At 38.0% G+C, this 21375-nt stretch overlaps 3 protein-coding genes across 3 annotated transcripts; 1 reads left to right on the top strand and 2 right to left on the bottom strand.

Annotated features, from left to right (window-relative positions):
- Nucleotides 1–4804: 4804 nt before the first annotated feature.
- LOC113775643 (protein PLASTID MOVEMENT IMPAIRED 1-RELATED 1) lies at nucleotides 4805–9273 on the top strand. The gene is made up of 3 exons (XM_027320598.1): nucleotides 4805–4878; nucleotides 5292–7566; nucleotides 7699–9273. Exons 2-3 carry the CDS (start codon nucleotides 5309–5311, stop codon nucleotides 8864–8866), a joined length of 3426 nt encoding a protein of 1141 aa, XP_027176399.1. The 5' UTR covers nucleotides 4805–4878; nucleotides 5292–5308; the 3' UTR covers nucleotides 8867–9273.
- Nucleotides 9274–10872: 1599 nt separating this feature from the next.
- Nucleotides 10873–13261, bottom strand: LOC113776256 (ankyrin repeat-containing protein ITN1-like). Its single transcript, XM_027321374.1, has 2 exons — nucleotides 12430–13261; nucleotides 10873–12033 (listed from the first exon to the last, which is right to left on the bottom strand). Exons 1-2 carry the CDS (start codon nucleotides 13000–13002, stop codon nucleotides 11194–11196), a joined length of 1413 nt encoding a protein of 470 aa, XP_027177175.1. The 5' UTR covers nucleotides 13003–13261; the 3' UTR covers nucleotides 10873–11193.
- Nucleotides 13262–14963: 1702 nt separating this feature from the next.
- LOC113775047 (PHD finger protein ALFIN-LIKE 4-like) lies at nucleotides 14964–19771 on the bottom strand. Its single transcript, XM_027319771.1, has 5 exons — nucleotides 19574–19771; nucleotides 19350–19382; nucleotides 17012–17240; nucleotides 16032–16167; nucleotides 14964–15543 (listed from the first exon to the last, which is right to left on the bottom strand). The coding sequence occupies exons 1-5, from the start codon at nucleotides 19671–19673 to the stop codon at nucleotides 15295–15297; spliced, it is 747 nt and encodes a 248-aa protein (XP_027175572.1). The 5' UTR covers nucleotides 19674–19771; the 3' UTR covers nucleotides 14964–15294.
- Between the last annotated feature and the right edge of the window lie 1604 nt (nucleotides 19772–21375).

A 21375-nucleotide genomic window follows, 5' to 3' on the forward strand; every position in this document is an offset into this window, starting at 1 on the left:
AGATGGATGAATTTGAATGGGACTGAGTGGTCATCTCAAGTCCATCGCTTCAAGGAAGCAGATTGGAGTGGGTCTGCAGCGGGCAGAGTTGGTGGAGCAGTTGGCTGACCTCCGCCGAAAGCGTCGACACCAAATGAAAGGAAAGGCGAAGGACTATACATACAATCAATATGGGGTCCACGGGCCAAAAGCAACAAAGCAAAAATCCAACATATATATGCGAATGAGCCTGAATGCTTCTTAACTGTCAAGTTATGCAAATGGTTAAAGTGGGCTCCACAGTGGACAAACAAGAAACCAAGAGTGCAACGTACAAAGCACAACCGCCACAAAGCACACTCAAACGTACAACATCCTCACACTTCCTTCAATGAAAGAAGCAGTGTCTAAAAGTTCAGCTCTGGAGCTGCCACGTGGCAGCAGCGGGTTCTTAGCAAATTTTTGCCGTAAAAGCTGAAATCTTTTGAGTTCATTGGCCCATTAACAAAGAACAACAAATATAGAGATGCACCACTTGTTGCATCAATAGAAAACCACGTGGCAGAAGGAAAACAAAACACTAAACCCCTATTTCTTTTTATATACAAGGTAGATAAATCAATTTTCACTTTTAAAGAGTAGTTAATTTGTTATTTTAGTAACATTCTCATATTTAATGTACATGGTTATTAGAAATTTGTGAATATGTTAATTACCTTCTAATGGCTCCAAATTGAAAAGTTTGAATGTTTAGCAATTTTATTCTTGCTCTTCATTTTAGTCAAACATGTAACATTAACTAAATTAACTCTTGTATTGAAAAACAAAATCACTCTAACCTCCAAGAACAATATAGTAATATGTGTCTCTTATTTTCAATGAATGATCTGATAAGGTAATATTAATATGTGTCTCTTATAGTAATATGTGTCTCTTAATAAGGGGTATTTGAGTACTTTCAATGAATGATCTAATATTAATAAAAGGTATTTGAGGAAAGTATGAACAAAAAATAAGAGAGCTTTAAGACGGATGTGAGCTTAGACTTTTTAGAATGTAAGTTAAAAGATTTGATCCCTTGACTTATATGTAGGCTTGGATTTTTTAGATTGTAAGTCAAAATATTTGATCCTTTGACTTATAGCCAAGTAGAATCTTAAAACTCCCTTGGTAGCCAACTACTCTAAGCATAGTTGGTTGAAGAGAAATGACAGTAGTTTGTTCCCAAAGCTTTTGTGCTTTTGATGAAAACTAGTACTAACTCTTTCTATTAGTACATACTTAATGGTGTTTCAAAATGTGGTTAATTTCACTTTGCATCCATCAATTATTATTTCTATTTTGGTTCTTAAAATTTAAAGTGTGATACTTTAGTTCTTTAATTATAAAATCTGTCTCATTTTAGTTCATAAATATAAAATCTATTATACTTTGATCTCCAAAATTTAAAATTTACCCCCACTTTAGTTTGTAAAATATAAAAGTTATAAACTAAAATAGTGAAAGATTTTATGTTATGGGGATTAAAGTATGATGGATCTTATACTTTAGAAACTAAATTGGAATAATTTATATATTTTAAGAATTAAAGAATCCTATTTTAAAATCTAAAGATCAAAGTAGAAATGGGAGTAAAATTGAATAGTATGAAGTGAAATTACCCATTTCAAAATACCTTACCAACTGTTTTCCAACAAAAGAGGAAGCATATATGTGTGAAAGAGTATGCCTACAAGCAAAAGGAAAGAAGAGTCATATGTAATGTGTGGAAAATAAAAAATATGTGTAAATGTATAGATAGCATATGTGATCATTAGTGCTATTTCTATATTTATGTCAAGTGTCCTATTTATTTAACTTTGTATATGCATACTATTTATTTAAGTTTCTTTTACCTTCATATGTAAGTGATATTGACACCAGATTTTACATCGGGTAGTGGCGTAGAAAATCCCAAATTATCTTAGACGCGACGTATCGCATCCATGAATGGGTACTAAAAGAATCTTTTAGTAAGTAGTTACTAGCCCCTTATAACATCAACATCCTGCAGCTGCACCCTTTTTATCTGCAGATGGTTGAGCTTCACTTATTAATTAGTTTTTTTTTTTGAAAGTATTAATTAGTCATTAAACTTGCAGAAGATCTGTGTGATCCCTCACCCCGTCTTTCAAGGACGAGACTTTTCTGGCATCTGGGCATCCCACTTATTAGACAGTGCATGTCTGCATGGAGATGTAAATAAAGGTATTTAATGGAGATGTCTGCATGTCTGCATGGCGGTGTAAATAAACGGTATTTAATTTAACGGATTCAATTCATAGAGTTGCCTACACTACTGCCCAAAATTCAACAAATCCAATGAAATCCAAAATTCACAATTTCCAAACATTGGATGTTGAAAATGGTTTCACGCAGTCAGCCATTTATTTATTGCTGTCTCTTTGAGTGGATTGTGGTGGATATAAAGATGCCAATGATAAGGGGATAGAGTCAAAAATTACCACCTTTCCCCCTAGCTTCTAGTGGACAAAGATGATGGGGTGCGTAATTGCTAAATTAAATTTGTGCGAATGTATCATATCACAAAACGTGTTATATTACATAATTGATAAATGCATATAGTTATATAATTTAAATCATTTGCGAGAATACATGTAACGCTCTGAAAAATAATTTATGCTTGGATAGTTTATGAAGTTATAAAAGAGTGGATTGATGTAATTTAACTATCCACCTGCTTACATCTGTGCAAATGATATTTAAGAAACCTAAGATAATTTTTATACACTATTTGCACATTTCTAGTGCCACTTCCTTTTTTTTTCTTTTTATAAAATAAAATCGAGCCAAAATAGCCTTAAGGGTTCTTAAAAAAAAAGAAATAGAATAAAGAGATCAAGATAGTAAGCTAGACAAGTGGGAAGGGGGCCCAAAATGACGACAAACAGGCATCAGTCAGAAAACAAAGCATGTGGCCCAGATAGTGAGCCCAGGCTTTCCGATGCCTTTGAAGTTCGAAGTTGGTGGGTAGCCCAAATTTTAAGTTTCAAAAACGTCCCTCCTTTCGTCAACACACGCTCCACTCTCCTTTTTGTTTGTTTAGACTTTACAGGGCAGACGCTCCAATCTCTCTGTCTCATTCACCAAATTCCAATTCTACTTTCATCCAATTTTTTAATCCAAAAGTGGTCCTCGGGGGACTGTAGAAGTAGGAATGACTTAAAAAAAAAAAAAGAGAAAAAGAAAGAAGCACAGGATAAAAAGCACAATAACAATGTATAATCTGTAAGAACGGATCATTTTGTCATAAAAGGTCGTTTGTTTGAATCTCGTTATTGATATGGAAGATTTATAGGTGAGTAATCTACAAGTACACTTATAAGTGATCCATAATTCTAGAGCATGTCCTGACTGATAATCGAAGTTGAATCCACCCAAACTTTTTTCTTACCAAAAGAAAGAGAGAACGATGATGCATGAATGTGATATTCTATACTTCTCATTTGTTAATTTTGTTTTCTTGACATACCGGTTTGCTAGATTGTTGTCATAGTTACCCACTATCTCTACCATATCTAAAACAAGAAAATGTTTTTAATAAATAATATAAAAGGAAATATCAACAAGTTTTGCAGCCTAAAATTGAGAGAAAAAACCCTGGTTGGATGCTACAAAATTTACCAATAAAAGGGGAAAATAAAATTTCAACGCCATAAAAACTTACTACAATTATGTGTTGTTATCCTGCCCGAATCGGCAAATCCTCTCAAACGTTTAGTATACTAGCATGTTTTAGCATTAAGCTAGCTTAACTGTGTGTGTTAAGAAAGAAGAACTTTCAATCATAGCTTTCCATACATTTTTAGCATATTCCGCCATTGTCCCCTGCAATCCCTTTCAAATTGTTATCTAGCCCTTTCACCCCATAGTTAATTAGATATTGGGCTGAGAAAAACATATGAACAAAATCAAAATAAACTATTTAAACTCATGAAAAACTGCAACACTGACACATATGTGGCAAAAACAAATCTTCATGAGATTTGCTCTTATATCATGAATGAACTTACAATTTTGGAATGACTAAAATGTAACCCACAAATTTATTATGCATGAGGAACCTAATTAAAATTTTATTGATATAAAAGTCAACTAATTCATAATGTTGTTGTAATAAAAACTCAAATTTGTACTTCAGAAATTCTCTCTTGAAAAAATTAATTAAGTTTAATAGACCTAAGATTATGAATCACCACGTGTTGATACTAAGTCTAGAAAAATAGGGGAAAAATGGACAAGCAAAATAAAAAATGAAAACCATGAGAAAGGGAGAAAAAAAAGAGACAAATAGGAAAAAAGTATTATGGGAGAACATTTTTTTTTTGTTGAAATATTAACATTGCTACGTTTTTTTGAAACACTTGTTAATATTTGAAATATAACATTTTTTTTGAAACATGGGAGAACATATTTTTGAAGTAACAAGGGAGAACATTTTTTGAACATTACAAACAAGACCCTTTTGAATACATTTCGTAATCACCTTTTTACCGTATATATATCAAATTGCTACAGTAATTTTCTACAAAAAAATATAGAAAAATACAATTCAAACAAGACCTTAGTTCCCCCATTTATAACATAGGAGAACTAATATGAGGTGAAAAAAGAAATACAAACAAAGTACAGGGAACAATCATAAATATTTTTAAGTACAAGGTCGCCTGCTTGCGGCAAAACAACTTACAATTTCGTTTACATTTTTTTGGGGTTTAAACTTTGAATTGAAATACGGTCACGCTCCTTCCTAAAAAACAATACGGTCACGCCAAGGAGGCCTCAGACAACTCAGGCAAGAAGGAGGCAACCCCGCCACCTGTATCGGTTACTCTACTTGTAAGATAAATTATTCTCTTAGTCATCCATTTTTTTCTTTCTTCATAATTTCTATTTTTTTTAAGTTTCAAATTCCACGAATCTCTTTCGTTCGATCGTATTGATAACCGTCAGACATGCATGTAAAGCTCAAATTTTATCTCTAACGACGTTAAAACCTATGAATTAATTTAATTTTTCATTTTCATCCCATCTGGGTCACCCCTTATATTGATGCTGGTAACCTTTGGACCTTCCATTTCTTGAATTATTCTTGTTAGTTTAATTTTCTTGAAAGTAATTATTTGTGGGCTTTTCTGTAAAAATATTGGAATTTTTGGATTTGGTTTTATATTGGTTATTATTGTTTATGTTCATCAGGGGTTTTGGTGAAATTTTTATTTCATCGTTTTTTCTTGGTTTGAATTTTGTAGATTTTGTTGAGTAGAAGATGTTATCCAAGGTGGATGCTAGAAGGAAAGTAGGTGAGGATTCGGGGGCGGGTAAGTTGTTAAATGATATTGAAACCATTAGTAAAGCCTTGTATTTGGATAAAACTCGGCCTAGAAGTTTGCTTTCCACTGTTAGTAGTCGATCTAAATCAGTTGGAAAAATCCCATTGCCTGAGCCAAAATCCAAGAGTAATAAGGATGATAAGAAGGATACAGTCGAAAAGGATAAGAAGTCTATTTGGAGTTGGAAGGGTTTAAGGTCTTTAACTAACGTCCGAAGCCGTAGATTTAACTGTTGTTTTTCTCTTCAAGTACATTCAATTGAAGGGTTGCCGGTATTTTTTGATGACCTTAGTCTTCTTGTCCATTGGAAGAGGCGGGATGGCGAGTTGATGACTCGTCCTGTTATGGTTTTTCAAGGGGTAGCTGAGTTTGAGGAACAGTTGACACATTCGTGCTTGGTATATGGTAGTAGGAGTGGTCCTCATCACTCAGCTAAGTATGAGGCCAAATATTTCTTGTTGTATGCTTCGGTTTATGGCTATCCAGAGCAAGATTTAGGAAAGCATCGGGTTGATCTCACGAGGCTGCTTCCTCTGACACTGGAGGAGTTAGAGGAGGAGAAGAGCTCAGGGAAGTGGACAACTAGTTTTAGATTATCAGGTAAGGCTAAAGGCGCACTATTGAATGTCAGCTTTGGGTATGAAGTTAATGGGGAAAATAAGAGTAAGGATGTATCCGAGTTGCGGAGCTTAAGGCAGCAGAGCATGAGCAATTTGAAGCACTTGGAGCTAAATGATGGCCATGAGTTGAACACGATACGTCGAACGGGTAGCCTTCCTGCAAGGTCTTCAACCTCAGAGAAATCTGTTGAAGATATAAAGGATCTTCATGAGGTTTTGCCCATATCAAATTCAGATTTATCAGATTCAATATCAGTTCTGTATCAGAAACTTGATGAAGAGAAATTAAATGTTCCATTTGCACCTGTTAAACCAGAAGTTAATGTTTTTCCTGATCCTGTTGAGCTTGTAAAGCCAGATACCCATTCCTCATCTGATGCCTGTGTGGATAATGATGAAAATGAGTTCGAAGTTACTGAAGTCACTATCACAGATCAAGGGGCAGAATTACCCTCTAATGAACAGGAGAAAGCAATAGAGGACACTGGGAAGCCTGCTCATGATTGTGCGGGAGAGGGTGCTCAAAGCAATGGTGCTGAGGTAGTGCCTGTGGAAGAAACCCACCATCATTCTTCAGTTGGGGGTCAGGAAAGAGAGCTTTTGACAAGTGACTGCAAATCTAGAGAGACTGATGTCTCAGCCAAAGAATCATTGTTGAAAGAATTGGAGTCAGCGTTGAGCAATGTCTCAGATTTAGGGAAAGAAGGATTAGATTCGCAAGACGAAAGTGAAAGTTCAACTCCAGGGAATCACCTGGAGCTTCAATCTAGTCATAGAGAGCTTAGGAAGGGAAAGTCACTCAGTTTGGATGATGTTGCTGAAACTGTAGCTATTGATTTTCTGGATATGCTAGGTGTGCATAGTCCAGTTGGCTTGAGTTCTGAAAGTGAGCCTGAATCCCCAAGAGAGCGCCTGCTGAGGCAATTTGAGAAGGATACTCTAGCCAGTGGGTGTTCCTTATTTAATTTTGGTATCGATGAGGACGAACCAGAGGTATGTTATGATGCTGCAACCGAGTCAGAGTGGGGTATGTTTTGCAAGAATTTTGATCCCTATCCGATGGTACATACTTCTGAAGCGATGCCTAAGATAGAAGGAGAGCCAACGAGAAATAAAACAAGAGCCTCTGTGTTAGAGGACTTGGAGACAGAAGCTCTAATGCGTGAGTGGGGCATGAATGAAAAAGCCTTTCAACATTCTCCACCTAATAGCTCTGGGGGGTTTGGAAGTCCAATTGATCTGCCTCCTGAAATTCCTCATCAGCTTCCTAACCTTGGGGAGGGCTTAGGCCCTTTTGTTGAGACTAAAGATGGAGGATTTTTGCGCTCAATGAATCCTGTGCTTTTCAGCAATGCTAAGAGTGGAGGAAGCTTGATTATGCAAGTGTCTAGTCCAGTGGTGATGCCTGCAGAAATGGGATCTGGTGTCATGGACATACTTCAGCATCTGGCCTCTGTTGGAATTGAAAAGCTCTCAATGCAGGCAAATAAACTGATGCCTTTGGAAGATATTACTGGAATGACAATGCAACAAATAGCATGGGAAGCTGCACCAAGTTTGAATGGACCTGAGAGGTTTGTCACTCATATTGAAGCACCTTTGAAGTTTGAAATGTTTTACTATATACATAAATATGCATGCTTTTTTCTTTTTTTTTTTAAATTCTGAGAATATTCAATGCAATTGATCGATTTTTTTTCCTCCAGTCAAGATTTGCTGCAGCATGAATCTGGATTTGGACAAAGCATATCTGGTGAGCATGGAAATATCAAAGCAAAAACATCCGGACCAAGGGTTGGTAAGTCCGAGGTAAATCCTGTTGGCAACCAGATGGACATGGAGTATGTCTCCTTAGAAGATCTTGCTCCTTTGGCCATGGATAAAATCGAAGCCCTTGCAGTTGAAGGGTTGAGAATACAATCTGGCTTGTCGGATCAGGATGCTCCGTTAAACATCAATGCCCAACCGATACGTGAATTTTCGGCCTTTGAGGGGAAGAGGGGCAGTTCTAGTGGGTCCTTAGGTCTGGAGGGAGCTGGTGGGTTACAACTGTTGGACATTAAAGACAATGGTGGTGATGTTGATGGATTGATGGGCTTATCTCTAACTCTAGATGAATGGATGAAGCTGGACTCTGGTGAGATTGATGATGGGGATAATATCAGTGAGCAAACGTCTAAATTACTTGCAGCTCACCATGCCACAGGCTTGGACGTGTTTCGCGGAAGGTCAAAGGCGGAAAAGAGAAGGGGAAAGGGTCGAAATTGTGGTTTGCTGGGGAACAATTTTACTGTTGCATTGATGGTGCAGCTACGTGATCCTTTAAGGAATTATGAGCCAGTTGGTACGCCAATGCTGGCACTCATCCAGGTGGAGAGAGTGTTTCTTCCACCAAAACCAAGAATATACTGCACAGTTTCCCTAGCAAGGGACACTAGTGAAGAAGATGATGAGACTCTGCCTGTCAAAAAAGAGGACATCAGCGAGGAGCCTAAGGAAGAAAAAGTCCTTGAAGAGGAGCAAATTCCTCAGTTCAAAATCACTGAAGTACATGTTGCAGGTCTAAAGACTGAGCCTGGTAAAAAGAAGCTATGGGGCTCCAACACCCAACAGCAGTCTGGTTCTCGTTGGTTACTTGCCAATGGAATGGGGAAGAAGAATAAACATCCACTGATGAAGTCAAAGGCAGGTGCGAAATCGTCATTGCCAGTGCCTTCTCAGGAGACAACTACAGTGCAACCTGGTGAGACTTTGTGGAGCATCTCTTCTCGAGTTCATGGCACAGGGGCCAAATGGAAGGAACTGGCTGCACTTAATCCTCATATTCGTAATCCCAATATCATTTTTCCAAATGAAACCATCAGGCTGCGCTAGAAAGAAGGGATTTGCATCTATGTAAGAAGGACGAATACAGGACTAAATCAAAGGATCGTATATCTGGGTGACACAAGTTCAAGCTATTCTGAACTTGGCAACATTGTGTAAATGTGCAGCTGGTGCCAGCTTTTGTTTTGACTTGTGACAGTAGCAATCAAACACCAGACACACTCTTTTGACTGTTGATGGTAAAAATTTCCCCTGTATGTGCTGTGGATGAGTTTAATTAACCAATACAAGTTCCTGCAGAAGTACAGGTAGTTTTGCGTGTGTTTTCACCTCATTTGTACATGTAGAAGTGTTGCAATCAAGATGTGCAATGATATTGGTCTTTTCAGGGGAAAACGCTCATCTTTTTCATCTGGTTGGAAATATACAGTTCAGCTCTGTTTTATTTTGTTTCATTTGGTGCTGTGTATCACTGACATATTAAGAATCAGACTGAAATTACAATCAATTTTGACCAAAACTGCACTTTTTGGCTAGAATTCGGTATATGTCTGATTGTTTAATTTCGTATCTTATCTTCTCTCCCTTTGTTGTTCGTTCCAAATAACTTGCTTCTCCAGTTTGCCAATCTAAATTTTGAATCGGCATCCCGCTTCCAATTTGCAGGCAACATATTCAAGTAAAGAATCAGCTCTCAAAACCCACCGAATGTAGGCATAGCAAAGGCACATTTTCCTGTATGGACTGACATTTTTTGCTAGTCCTTTATGTTCCGTTAAATCTTAGAAGTCATAATTCTTAACAAGGGCCTTACTACTTGTTCATAATCGTGCTCTCTGACTGTTCAGGTGTACATCTTGAGATAGGGCTGGATTATTTGTGATTGAGTATTTTTACAATGCAGTGTTCTAGCACTGTCCTTCCGCTGAAAGTAAAAGTGTTCTTTAAGAGAAAATTACAGTTTTGGTCTCAAATATTATGAGTCATGGAGTTTTTAAAGTTTGGACGAAAGTAAATATAATCTCAAACGTTTCAATTTCTAATCATATTTAGTCTCACTGACTAATTTTTATCAATTACCACCAAATCAGGTCACGCGCTATCACGTGTCGACAACCAATTGTTTAAAACATTAAAAAAATGAAAAATATTGTTAGCCATAATTTATAGTAAGAAGGGTTTAATTACTCACATGTTGATTACAGTACGTAATTACTCTTTACTGTAGAATACAAAAATTTTGCTGACAAAAAAATGGTTGAAGACTAATTACTCACATGATATATAAAAAAAAAACTCACGTGATCGAAATATGAGTAATTAGTCATCTTTTATTGCAAAATTATAGCTAGCAATACTTCATCAAATTTTTTTATTTTTTTTTCAAAAAATTGGTTTCTGACGTGTGACTTGATTTCGGTAGTAATTGGTAAAAATCGATCATTAGAACTAGAGATGCGTAGAAATTGAAACATTTAGGACTACATTTGCTTTCATTAACCCCGAATCAACAGCGTTCCAGGTTGACTATTGACCTAGCCAACTAATAGAGTCTATCTTGGAAAACTTTGATAGTAGAATAAATTTCAGCCATTACTTAGAAAGCAAGAAAAAGGAAGTCAAAGTCAAAGTCAAAAGCTGGTTGGAATGCATTTTTAGAAATACTAGAGGATATTTAAGGCCTACCGTGCAATTTTAAACTTAGTTTAGTCAGCTGTAGTGGTCTGAATCCGGCGATCACTGGTTGACTTTCCGACTCTTGAACGTTTCTATATCGTATTTTCTTATGGGCGTATTCGTATCACTTCTAGAAGCTCGACTACCTCAAAACTCCAAGATCGACAATAACCAACCGGGCTTTCTTCCTTCTTTGCCACCTGAAACTTCAAGGATGGTTGAACAAAAATGCCCAGCAAAACGTTGAATGAATTATTGCAGTTACTACTTTCTCAATGCCCTCGGGAGGAACCTAGTAACTCTTTTGGTTCTGCAAAATGTTGGAGATTTTCAATATGAAAACATGAGCGCTATATCCTCATGGAAATCCAAGAAAATGACAACATCCCAGTTTAGGCGGGCTGTGAATTAACTATTTCAGGTAACAAAACAAGGCTCAGGGAGCAGGCGGGCATTTTCTCCGGTTGTTGTTCCCTAGAGTCTTTGCCAAACACCAGATTCTCAACATATCCAAGAAATTAATTACTGGTATCATGCTTACAAAATTGATGATCTTAATCCATATTCTCTACACGCTACTGTATAGACACAGTAATATGATCTAGTTGCTCCAATCTTGAATCGGTATATTCGAGCCAAAAAATTACTGGTGGTAGTATAGCAAGCAAGATAAGAGGTATGATCAAGAGTTCATTACATCATAGTAATTCTTCATCATCCTCCTCAGCCAAAGATGCTCTTTCCTTCTCCTTGATGTAGCCATATTTTCTGAGAATCCACAAATTCATCCGGGCTACATTCCCAAGAAAAACAACACCCATGAGTGACAACCATGTCAAAACAGATATCTCAGTAACTTCTTTCAACATTCTCTGAACACGCGTAGATTTAGGTGACATATTCCTCAGAGTGATAAAATAAGTCCCAACTTGAGCTGTGATCGCAATCCACACGGTGATCATCTGAAACCACATATATCGCCTTCTTCTGAGAGGTAAACCGCTAACAAGAAGGAGGATTATACTCAGAGATGAAAGGAAAGCAACCGTGTTGAAGATCATAAATATGCCATAATCTTTGGCTGCCTTATAAGCCATCACCGATGTCCCGGCAATGTGAGATTCCAGAACAGGATTGCCCTTGTCATCGGATATATAATCATCCTGCCAAACTCCGCCTGGTGGCGTTAGGCATGCTTGAAACGCTGTGGTTGCAAGCAAAGATGCCACCACCATCAACGCACTTCTCTTTCGACCGAGCCAATCCGTGTGTTTGTGTTTTGGAGATGGTTTCTGTGCACTACTGCTTGGCTTGGAGGACAATTTTTTTGCAATCTGAGGAAGCGTATCTTGAAGCCCATCATCTGTGATCAAAAGCAAATCCTTTGCACCTAATGCTCCAGCTTTTCTCAGTGAATTTTCAATATCCATATCTCTCAAGTCTCTTGGGCTTTGATTTAGAACATCCAAAGCTGTGATACCATATTTATTTAATGCATTTACTTCAGCAGGATACATAGTGAGCAAAAGATTTACAATCTGCAAAATTAATTGGAAAAAATGCTTGCAGTTAACAACTAGAAACCAGACACCCCACACTCTAATTACTCATATTTGCTAGTTTCACAAAATAAAAAGGCAGAAAGCAGGAACCTAGGATCATACATATCAGTGACATCATAACTATCATCATTCGCAACTAAAAATGAATTTCAACTTCCAAAGAAAAAGTTCTCTCTTTTTCCGAGCCAAAGTCCAACATTTTGTGAATTGACAAATGAAAGAGGCCTTTCCTCAGGATTAAATATACAGAACGAAAAACTGCTAGATCAATCTTGTAGAGAAATACTAATACTACATCCAGCAAGTAAAGTTCAGCAATTTAAAGGAGAGAGGGAAAAAAAAAGGAAAAAGTACCACAGTTTAAAAGTTTACCTCAAATTGCTTTTTGGTGACAGCAGTATGCAAGATGGTGTTCCCATCAGAATCCCTCCAATTAACCAATTCGCTATCTTTCTTAACAGACTCAGTAGCCAGCAACTTCAACACCTCCAACCTAAAGTACTTGACACAAAGGTGCAATACCGTCTCCCCGCGGTCAGTCAACACTCGGGTCAACTCGGGCTTAACTCGGACCAACTCAGCCACTACCGTAACTCTCCCTTTAGCCACAGCAACATGCAGAGCAGTCCTCCCCTCCAAATTCCTCACCGAACCCACCTGGGAATCTGCTTTGAGGAGCTCCTTGACGACCTCAACATGCCCTTTTGCTGCTGCCAAGTGCAGGGGAGAGCAGCAGGAGGAATCCAACTCGGATGCTAACTCGGGCTTCGAGCTCAGCAGTTGTTTGACAAAATTGACGTGGCCTAAGATTGATGCGGTGTGCAAGGGAGTCTCTGATACGCAGGAAACAATAGTCTTGTCTAGAATTAGCGGATCTTCCCGGAGAAGTTGAAGCAAGGATTCCACATTTCCCTCTGCTGCTGCTTCTGATAGCCTTTTTTCCATACTTCTTCAGTTTGCGACTTCTGTACATACTGCGTGATACTCCCTATCATTTATCATATAACAATCTCCCTGTTTAAAGATATATGCCATCTTTTTCTGTGGACATTTTTTTTTCCTTTATTTTGGGGATAAATTTGTGTCGACGGAGTCAAGATTGGATACTAAAAAATGGGTTTTGAATTCTCACAAATTCTAATTAACGTTACATTTACGGAAATTGGGAAGGTACCTAGTTTGACTGGCTAAGTTTTTAAGGCAGGTGGGGCAGCAGCTGATCGACTGAAGGCGGAGAATTATGCAAATGAGAAAACTAGCTGTTGCCAAACTGAAGCTTCCGTGCCTGTTTGACTTCAGGTGTAGGGAACTAACGGTTAAAAAAGAAAAAAAAAAAAAACTGACGTTTTGTTGCTTTCATGTTCTCCATCAGGGTGATTTATCCAAAAAAAATAAAAATAAAAATTCATAAGTAGCTAAAAGAATCTCATCGGTTTTTCTATTTTTTCATTATTATGGAGGTAAAAGCATTATATTGTTTATTTTCTTCGGACGAGTAATCGCAAATTTAACCTATATTTTGACTGTTTGTTTCCTTGCTGGTGGTCAATCATCGATGGAGTTATAGTTGCAAGTAAAGCTGTTAATCGAGCCGAGTATTTGGCTGTCGAGCTCGACTCGAGTTGAATTCGAGCCGAGCTCGACTCGAGCTCGTTAGGAAAACGAGCTTTAAAATGTGTTCGAACTCAGCTCATTAAATGTACATGTGGCTCGAGCTCGACTGTTTATCACAAACGAGTCGAGCTTCACGAGCTCGAACTCGAACTCGAGCTCGTGCAAATTAACCTTAATAAAAATTTAAAATTTTTAATTTTTATAATTTTGATTTCTAAAATGATAAATATGCCCTTCATTAACGAGTTCTAACGAGCTACTCGAGTATCAAACGAGCCGAGCTTACTCGGCTCGTTAACTAAACGAGCATGTTTCAAGCTCGAGCTCGACTGGTTAACCAAAATTAACGAGCCGAGTTGAGCCTTAACGAGTCGAGCTCTAACGAGTTTTCGAGCTACTCGATTGACTTAACAGCTCTAGTTGCAAGGGGAGCCTTGTTTAATTCTTCTTATGAATGCATCAAAGGATGGATGGATACCATGGAGAAGGAGAAAATGATAATGGTGGGGTAAATTTGATTAAAGGTCTATCAAACTATCCACCCTTTCAAGTGTTATATTTTGAGAAATATAAAATTAATTTAAATATATATATATATAAATGTAAGTAAATACAATAATTGTTAATGTGTATATACATGATAAATTGATTGAAATTTATGTGCATTAACGAGTGCTTATTGATCATCCGTTCAAAAGATTCATTGATTAACCTGAATCACTAGATTACAAGTTTAATGATGCATGTTATTCGTTGTTTGGCACTTTGGTCCGTACTTTGTTTCAAATAATTTGCAATAGCCTTTTTTTTTTTTTATAAATTTTACATGACTATTAACAAGAGAATTAGTTTCTGGCTTCTCTTCTGTATTATTTTTTCCCTTGTTTATCCAGTTTGCTTTGGGGAAGTTGAATTAAATATCTGAGACAAATAACCTTTGAGAGTTTTCACAAGAGGCAGGCCAAGGAATTTTTTGGTCGAATCCAATTAAATATTTGATTTCCAAGACAGAGAATGATTAGTGGATTTTACTGATTTGGAATCTCAAATTACCACCGGATAATTATAGCAGAGTTGGATGATATCATCGAGTCATTGCTGAGTTTCAGGGCATTGTACTCTGATCTGTTTTTTTAAGTTGTCGATCGCATATGAAACAAATTAATGTTGTGGAATCATAAGCATAAGCACAATTGAAGAGATTATACTACTTTCGACTAGGCATCGAGATTCAAAACTGATTTCGAATTCATATCAGGATTAAAATGTGAAGGAATTAAGGAGTTCGAAACAAGAGAGAAAGTGTGAGTCTCTATTATAAAACTTGCAGAATCACAACCTGCAAAATTTCATAGCATCACCATTAATCAAGGAAGCTTCACCCCTAGTTCCCTAAAATGATAAAATCTCTACATAATTAAATCAGGGTCACATCAAAGGTGTCCAAGAGTTTAAGCTAGAAAATATTACCCAGAAACAAGTTTAAACAAGATTATGACACTAACACAGAGACATTTCCGTCACGCTTAGGTAATGACCAGCCAGCTAGATGGTTAGCTACAGTCTAAAATTGGGGCAATTACAGAACCTGAGACCCAACACCACACCTTCACATAAAATATATCAAGGACGCGATCTTTTGTTGCTGCAAGATGGGCATTTATACTGCTTGATATGCTCAGCCCGCGCAGGAGTGATCTTGACACACTTGCCATGGAACCACCTTTCACACACATCACAACAGATCCAAAATTGATCTGAGGTATAGTGCTCCCCACATGCTCCACACAATGTCTCCCCATGATCCTCATCTTCTTCTTCATCTACTAAGCCTTCATCCTCGTCCTTTTCTTGGACCTCTGAGTACTTGCTCTGTGATTGAAACCAAATAATTAACTCGTATTGGCAAAAACTGCTATAACAGACAGTAAGACAAAATCTATTCGAGAAAAGCTGCTGTCAAAATCTTACAATTACTGGGAAAATGCTTAATAGAGAATCCAACCAATTTTACTAGAAAGAAAGTACAGACCCCGACTCCAACACCCTATGCCGTAACAATTGACAGAATACACCAAATAATGAATAAAACTTGAAAGATCATGCTCAAGAGAAAGCTCAAAGCAACTTGCAAGTAAAACACATTTGAAGCAAATAAGAGCTGCCTAAAAATTTCCTCAACCTAGATATCAGAGCAATAGAACCTTTAAGGCATCATCTATGACATATGGCAGACTCAGCATAATTAATCCTCCAAGGCTCATTCTCTCTAAAACTCCTCTAGCCATTTTGACATGATCAGACCACGGAACATCACATAATGAATAATCTTCTGATAGAACCAAATTAGATGCTTGTACCGGTTTTGAGTTTGACTTGGATTTGCTGCTGCTATGATTTGAGGCAGATGATTTCTCTTGAAGTTCCTTCTTGGCAGCTCCAGTTACAACTTCAAAAATTGTTGGGAGATCATTTATCATACCAAAGAGCCGTTTCCTGAATCACAAAGCCGAAGAAGTTAATGAAACCGCATCCAACCAATACAAAAACATAAACTAATCAACTTGGTTTCAATTTGATGCATCCACAGAAATCAACAACAATTGCTGGAAGTAAACTAGCAAGTCTGGTATTTATTTACCATCGTCTTAACTGCCTACTTCCAGACCACTTTAAACTCTGTTAGAATGAGCATATTTTCACACCATGTGCGACCTAAAATACACTATTGAAAGAAGTATCACAATTATGTTACACAATGATGGTCAGGACTAATATGTGGCCAAGGTCCAAGATGTAACCCACTGGTGTATGAATGCCTTGCTGAAGACAACGGAGAGGACCATTCATCTGTTAATCTCAGCATCAAGGAGTTAAATGTTACAGTTACCCCCGCCTTAAGAATACCCCACTGAAGTGCTAAACATTAGTTAAAAGTAATATTTTTGTCAGTCCTGTTCAAGGGAGTCTTTACTAGGCATGAGGCTGCCCTTTTTACATGCTGGCCAGCAAAAAAAAAAAAAAAACCATAACCTCAGGTTCCACACTATTTCACAACTGCCTCCAGATGTAAACGTAGCTCCAAAAAGGTAAAAAACTAAATAAATAGTTTGTCAAATACCAACAACCACCAAATAACAAAGGCTGAGTTCTGAATTTATAGAAAGAAACTTAAAATTCAGTCTAATTTCCCATGCAACATTAGCACTTCAAGTTTGATACAAAATTTATTGTTTTAGTCACATTTTATTTCAAACGAAACTGACTGAGAGCAAAAAAGAAACAAGGATGCTGAACAGGCAAAAGCGGAAAAGTATCATCACTTAGCTTCACATGTTACCTGTCAGCTTTATCAAAACCAAATCTGGCCCCAAAATAGAAGGCAACAGCAAATAGCCACGCATCACTGTGCACAGCAACAAGGGCCAACCAGTCCTTTTCTTGCATTCCATCCCTGGCAAAATTTATCCCTAATGCAGGCTCAGGAAGCTCTGGAGGCACCTCTTCAGCAGGCAAATTAACTTCCCACTGCTCATTAGGAAAACCATAAAGGCAAAGATTTTCCTTCTCTGTAAGGTTTAAGAACTCTCAAATTATGCAGCAATCAAGAGATATACTAGCATCTTCAGTCTTCTTTATTACTATAATGTACAAGGAACTCATATTATATGACCAAGCAGCTGACAAGTACACTTACACTTAGAGAGAGAGAGAGAGAGAAGACAAATACAAAAAATGTAGGATAGCACATCTCTGCTTCCAAGGACATGATGAGAAAGATTACATGTCATTAGCTTGTGAAAATCGTCAAGATGTCCTCAAGACCAAGCTCAGCTGGTAGGAAAATTAAATGGCAACCTTCAACTCTAAAGCCTTTCCCTTTCCCCTTCCCCCTAGTAAGGCTTTTTATCTCCCCTAAATTGATTGAAAAAAAATAAAATAAAATCAACAAGACAACCTTCACTAACTTTTGGCATACACCACAGCAAGAAAACCATTTTATTAGTTATTCCTTACAGGACATTAGTCCTCTAAGCAAGAAAAACTATTATGAAAAAGTCAAACCAGAATTATATGTCAGATAATAGAAACTTGGCATTACTGTCCATCAAAAAATTCAAAAGTCATCCAATCCAATTACTCCAATGGTATGAATAGAATCAAGCATTCAGAAAAGCCAGGGCACACTTACAAGTGTTCCACTGTTCCTTAAATTGGATTTAAGTGTGTCTAGAATTTCATATTAGATGAATTAACACTCCATATACATAGAAACGAAAAATACACCTACAGTAATCTAACTAGTATTGCAATATGACATGTTGAAGTATGAAAGGGGAGGACTTTTCTGAGAACTAAGGCGTTCAATTAGAAGGCAAAGAAATGGAAAGATGAACATCACAGTAATCAACTTTCATCCTCAAAAAATAATAAGATGAGAAGAGCAGTAAACTTCTTTTGCACTCTTTTTAGTTCAGTACGAGGATAAGATCAAGAAATATCAATAGAGGGCCAAAGTGAACAGTACACACAAGACTAACTTTCTAATCCTAAGGTATGACTGGCACCAGTCTATGACAACCAAACTAAATATACGTGTAAGATGATATGACGTACTTAATCAGTCATGCACCATCATCTATTTCAGTCCTCCGCAAATAACAAAGCTATCTTGCTTTCCAGCGCCTTTTCATATTCTCTAAAAAGCCATACCACTACAAGATAGCTGTATTTGAAAGGGAACTGAAACCTTTTAGAGTTTCTAAAGCACTTTGTATGTAACACTAGGTTAAGTGTAAACTATAATATGTCTGGCTATAGAACTTTAATTTAATAAAGATGAATTAACAGGTTTTAAAAGACAACAAATTGGAGAGTCAGAAAGAAAAGTACAAAATTATGGTGAGAGGCTCTTATTGGAGCATAAGTGTCAAACATTTGATACAAATAAAGCGAAATTACTCATTAGGCATCCGAATGGTATGCTAATGACAATGCAACAGCCATTTGTTAACGTCCATTGGACCAAGCAAGAATTCTATTAGGCCCACAAGACCCTCCTCCTTCCAGAAACAGCCAATACACAATCGCTTTGCTCAATAAACTATCAAACTTGGAAAAAAGAAGACTTAGAAAAGCAAACTAATGCTGCTAATCACGATGAAAGAATGCCGGAAAAGATAATGCAAATCGTATCAAAATTGAATTCCACATGGGCCAGAGTTTCACAATAAAACCATAGAATCCATCAAGCTATTTAAAAAAAAAAAAGGCTTTACGCAACAGCGAGGTTCACAAGAGAGAAAGTGCAATCTGACAAGTAAGATGATGAGTAGAAAAAAAAAAGTAATTACTCAGTAGCATTAAAACACAGAACTCCAACCACAAAGTCATAGAAGAGCAGAAATACAAAGAAATGGAAAAGAAACAAGCAAACAAAAAATTAATGGGTAAAATGGAGAAACAGAAGACTGTAATTTTCTGATCAAAATGAAGGCAGAAATAAAGAGAATGCAACTGCAGACCGAGTAATGTCAACAACCAGGACAAAATTACTACTGTATGCAAGCCCGTGTACCAGGAAAAACGAAATGAAAGGGAGCATTAATTAGTACTACAAGACACGTAGGAATAATAAACGTTGCAAGATAAGAAAAGAAGAGAAAAGCAAAACTAACCAGGATCGCAAAGCTGGTAAAAAACTTCAACCTCTGCCAAAAATGCCAACAAAACCACGTTATGATGCGAAAATCCAAAACCCTAGTGCTTCAAAATGCAATTGGAAACGAAGCAACGAAAACTTCGAACCACAGAAGAAAGAACCAAAAAAAAAAAAAAAGGCTCGCAAGTCGCAAGGACATGAACAGGGGAAGAAGTGAATGGGAAATTGCAGAAGAAGTACCTTTAGTGAGAGCTTTGATCATGCCAGCACGACGCCCTTTGAAATCTCTGAAAACTTCTTCCACTGTTCGAGGATTATAGCCTCCTCCTCCTCCGTCCATTAGAGCTGGCTTTTTAGTTTTTTACACGCAGTCAGTCCCACACACACTCACAGAGAATGTATGAAGCCCAAGAGTACTACTTGTTTTTTTCCTTTTTTTTTTTTGGCTGCTTCTATCTGACTCTTGCAGTAAAACAACACGGAAAAGAATAAATAAATAATTACCAAAGGGATATATTTATTTATGGAGTTGATGAGTCTGAAAAAGGAGGAGTCTAATCTGGAGTGGCCCAAATAGGGGCCAGCGGGAGGGTTATGTTTGGAATTTTAAATTATTTCTTAGCGGCCCTGTGTCGCTTTCTCGTTCCCGGGGAGCAGTTTTCATCATGGACCATGGTCCCTCTCGCTCGCTCACTTGGATTTCATTTCACTCTTTATTTTCTTACTACCAGTAAGTAAAAGAATTGCGAAGGAGTTGGCTTTTTTAACTTTTTCCCTTTTTTTTTTTTTGGTTGGGGGAGGAGAGGTTCTGTGACCGTGGGAAGTCCTTTTGGGTACTTTTTTTGGGTGCTGACGGGGCAACCCGCCAAATCCTCCGAGTTGTGATCTGAGTTGGTGTTTGTGAGTTGTGATTTTGGGAGTATTTGAGGTCCGCGATCGATGGGCAGCATATCACAGGTGCAAGTGAAGTGCCACGGAGAGAGAGAGAGGGGTCGGGGACTCGGGGTGATACGGATACTACTCATAGCTTGCAGCTGCAGGGATGGGAATTGGTGGGAGAAATGCTATCCTGCAACCCGACTGCATCAGGGTACTGATGCTGATGATGGTGGACGGATGGGCATCCAACGGCGGGGGACTTGATAGGGAGTAGGGGTTGCAGTTGTTTGTTGGGCACAGGACCACAGGGGAGTTGGGGGTACACGTGGCGGGAATAGGTTTGGGTGGTGAATTGGCATCATGGATCAGGGGCTCTGCACAAATGGAAGCTAATGTAGAAGCCGTACAAGTAGTGGAAGGAGGGGGTAGCAGAGCACAGCAGAGAGAGAGTACAAGTTGCTGGGAAGGGAAAAATATATATATATATATATATGGGGGACCTGTGTTGCTGCTGTATTGAATGTTGAGTGGTGGGAAGGGATTGGCCCGTCTCAAGAAGGGGAGATGAGACGTTGTAGAGGTGTTGGGTTGGCAACTGCCTGGTCCGGAACCGGAACCAACAACTTCTTGGGTCTCTGGGTGTCAATGGAGCGGAGGAGGACAAAATCAAGGAAGGACCGACTTGAGGGCGAGCAGGCAGAGCAGGATCATCAACAGAGCAGGTACACACACACCCACCCCACAAAAATCCATCCACCCATCCACATTTTGCACTGATTAAGTTGATGTTTTGCGCAAGCAGCTGCAGCCACGGACTCGAATCTCACAATAGTGCTCTGGAAAGAGATAGACTAATAAACTTAGCAGGAACGAAAAGTTTCAAGTCTACAAATTTGCTCCACATCATTTATTTTTCGAGGCCTTCTGCCGGCTAATTGATTAAAATATAGCTCTTTCCCAAAAAGTTCCGTCAAATGGGGTCTGTTGTGTGGGTGGTATAATTCTATGATTTTTTTTTTAAAGTCTTCTGGCCGTCGCGCCATGTTGGAGCGACGGTCAGAGATGTCAGAAATTTTCTGACCGTCGCTCCAGAAAAATCCACCAAAAATTTTTTTTTCTTAGCCGTCCAGCAGATAATTAGAATATATGCAGCCTTTGACCGT

Source organism: Coffea eugenioides, chromosome 6 (assembly GCF_003713205.1).
Source record: "Coffea eugenioides isolate CCC68of chromosome 6, Ceug_1.0, whole genome shotgun sequence".
NCBI classification, from domain to species: domain Eukaryota; kingdom Viridiplantae; phylum Streptophyta; class Magnoliopsida; order Gentianales; family Rubiaceae; genus Coffea; species Coffea eugenioides.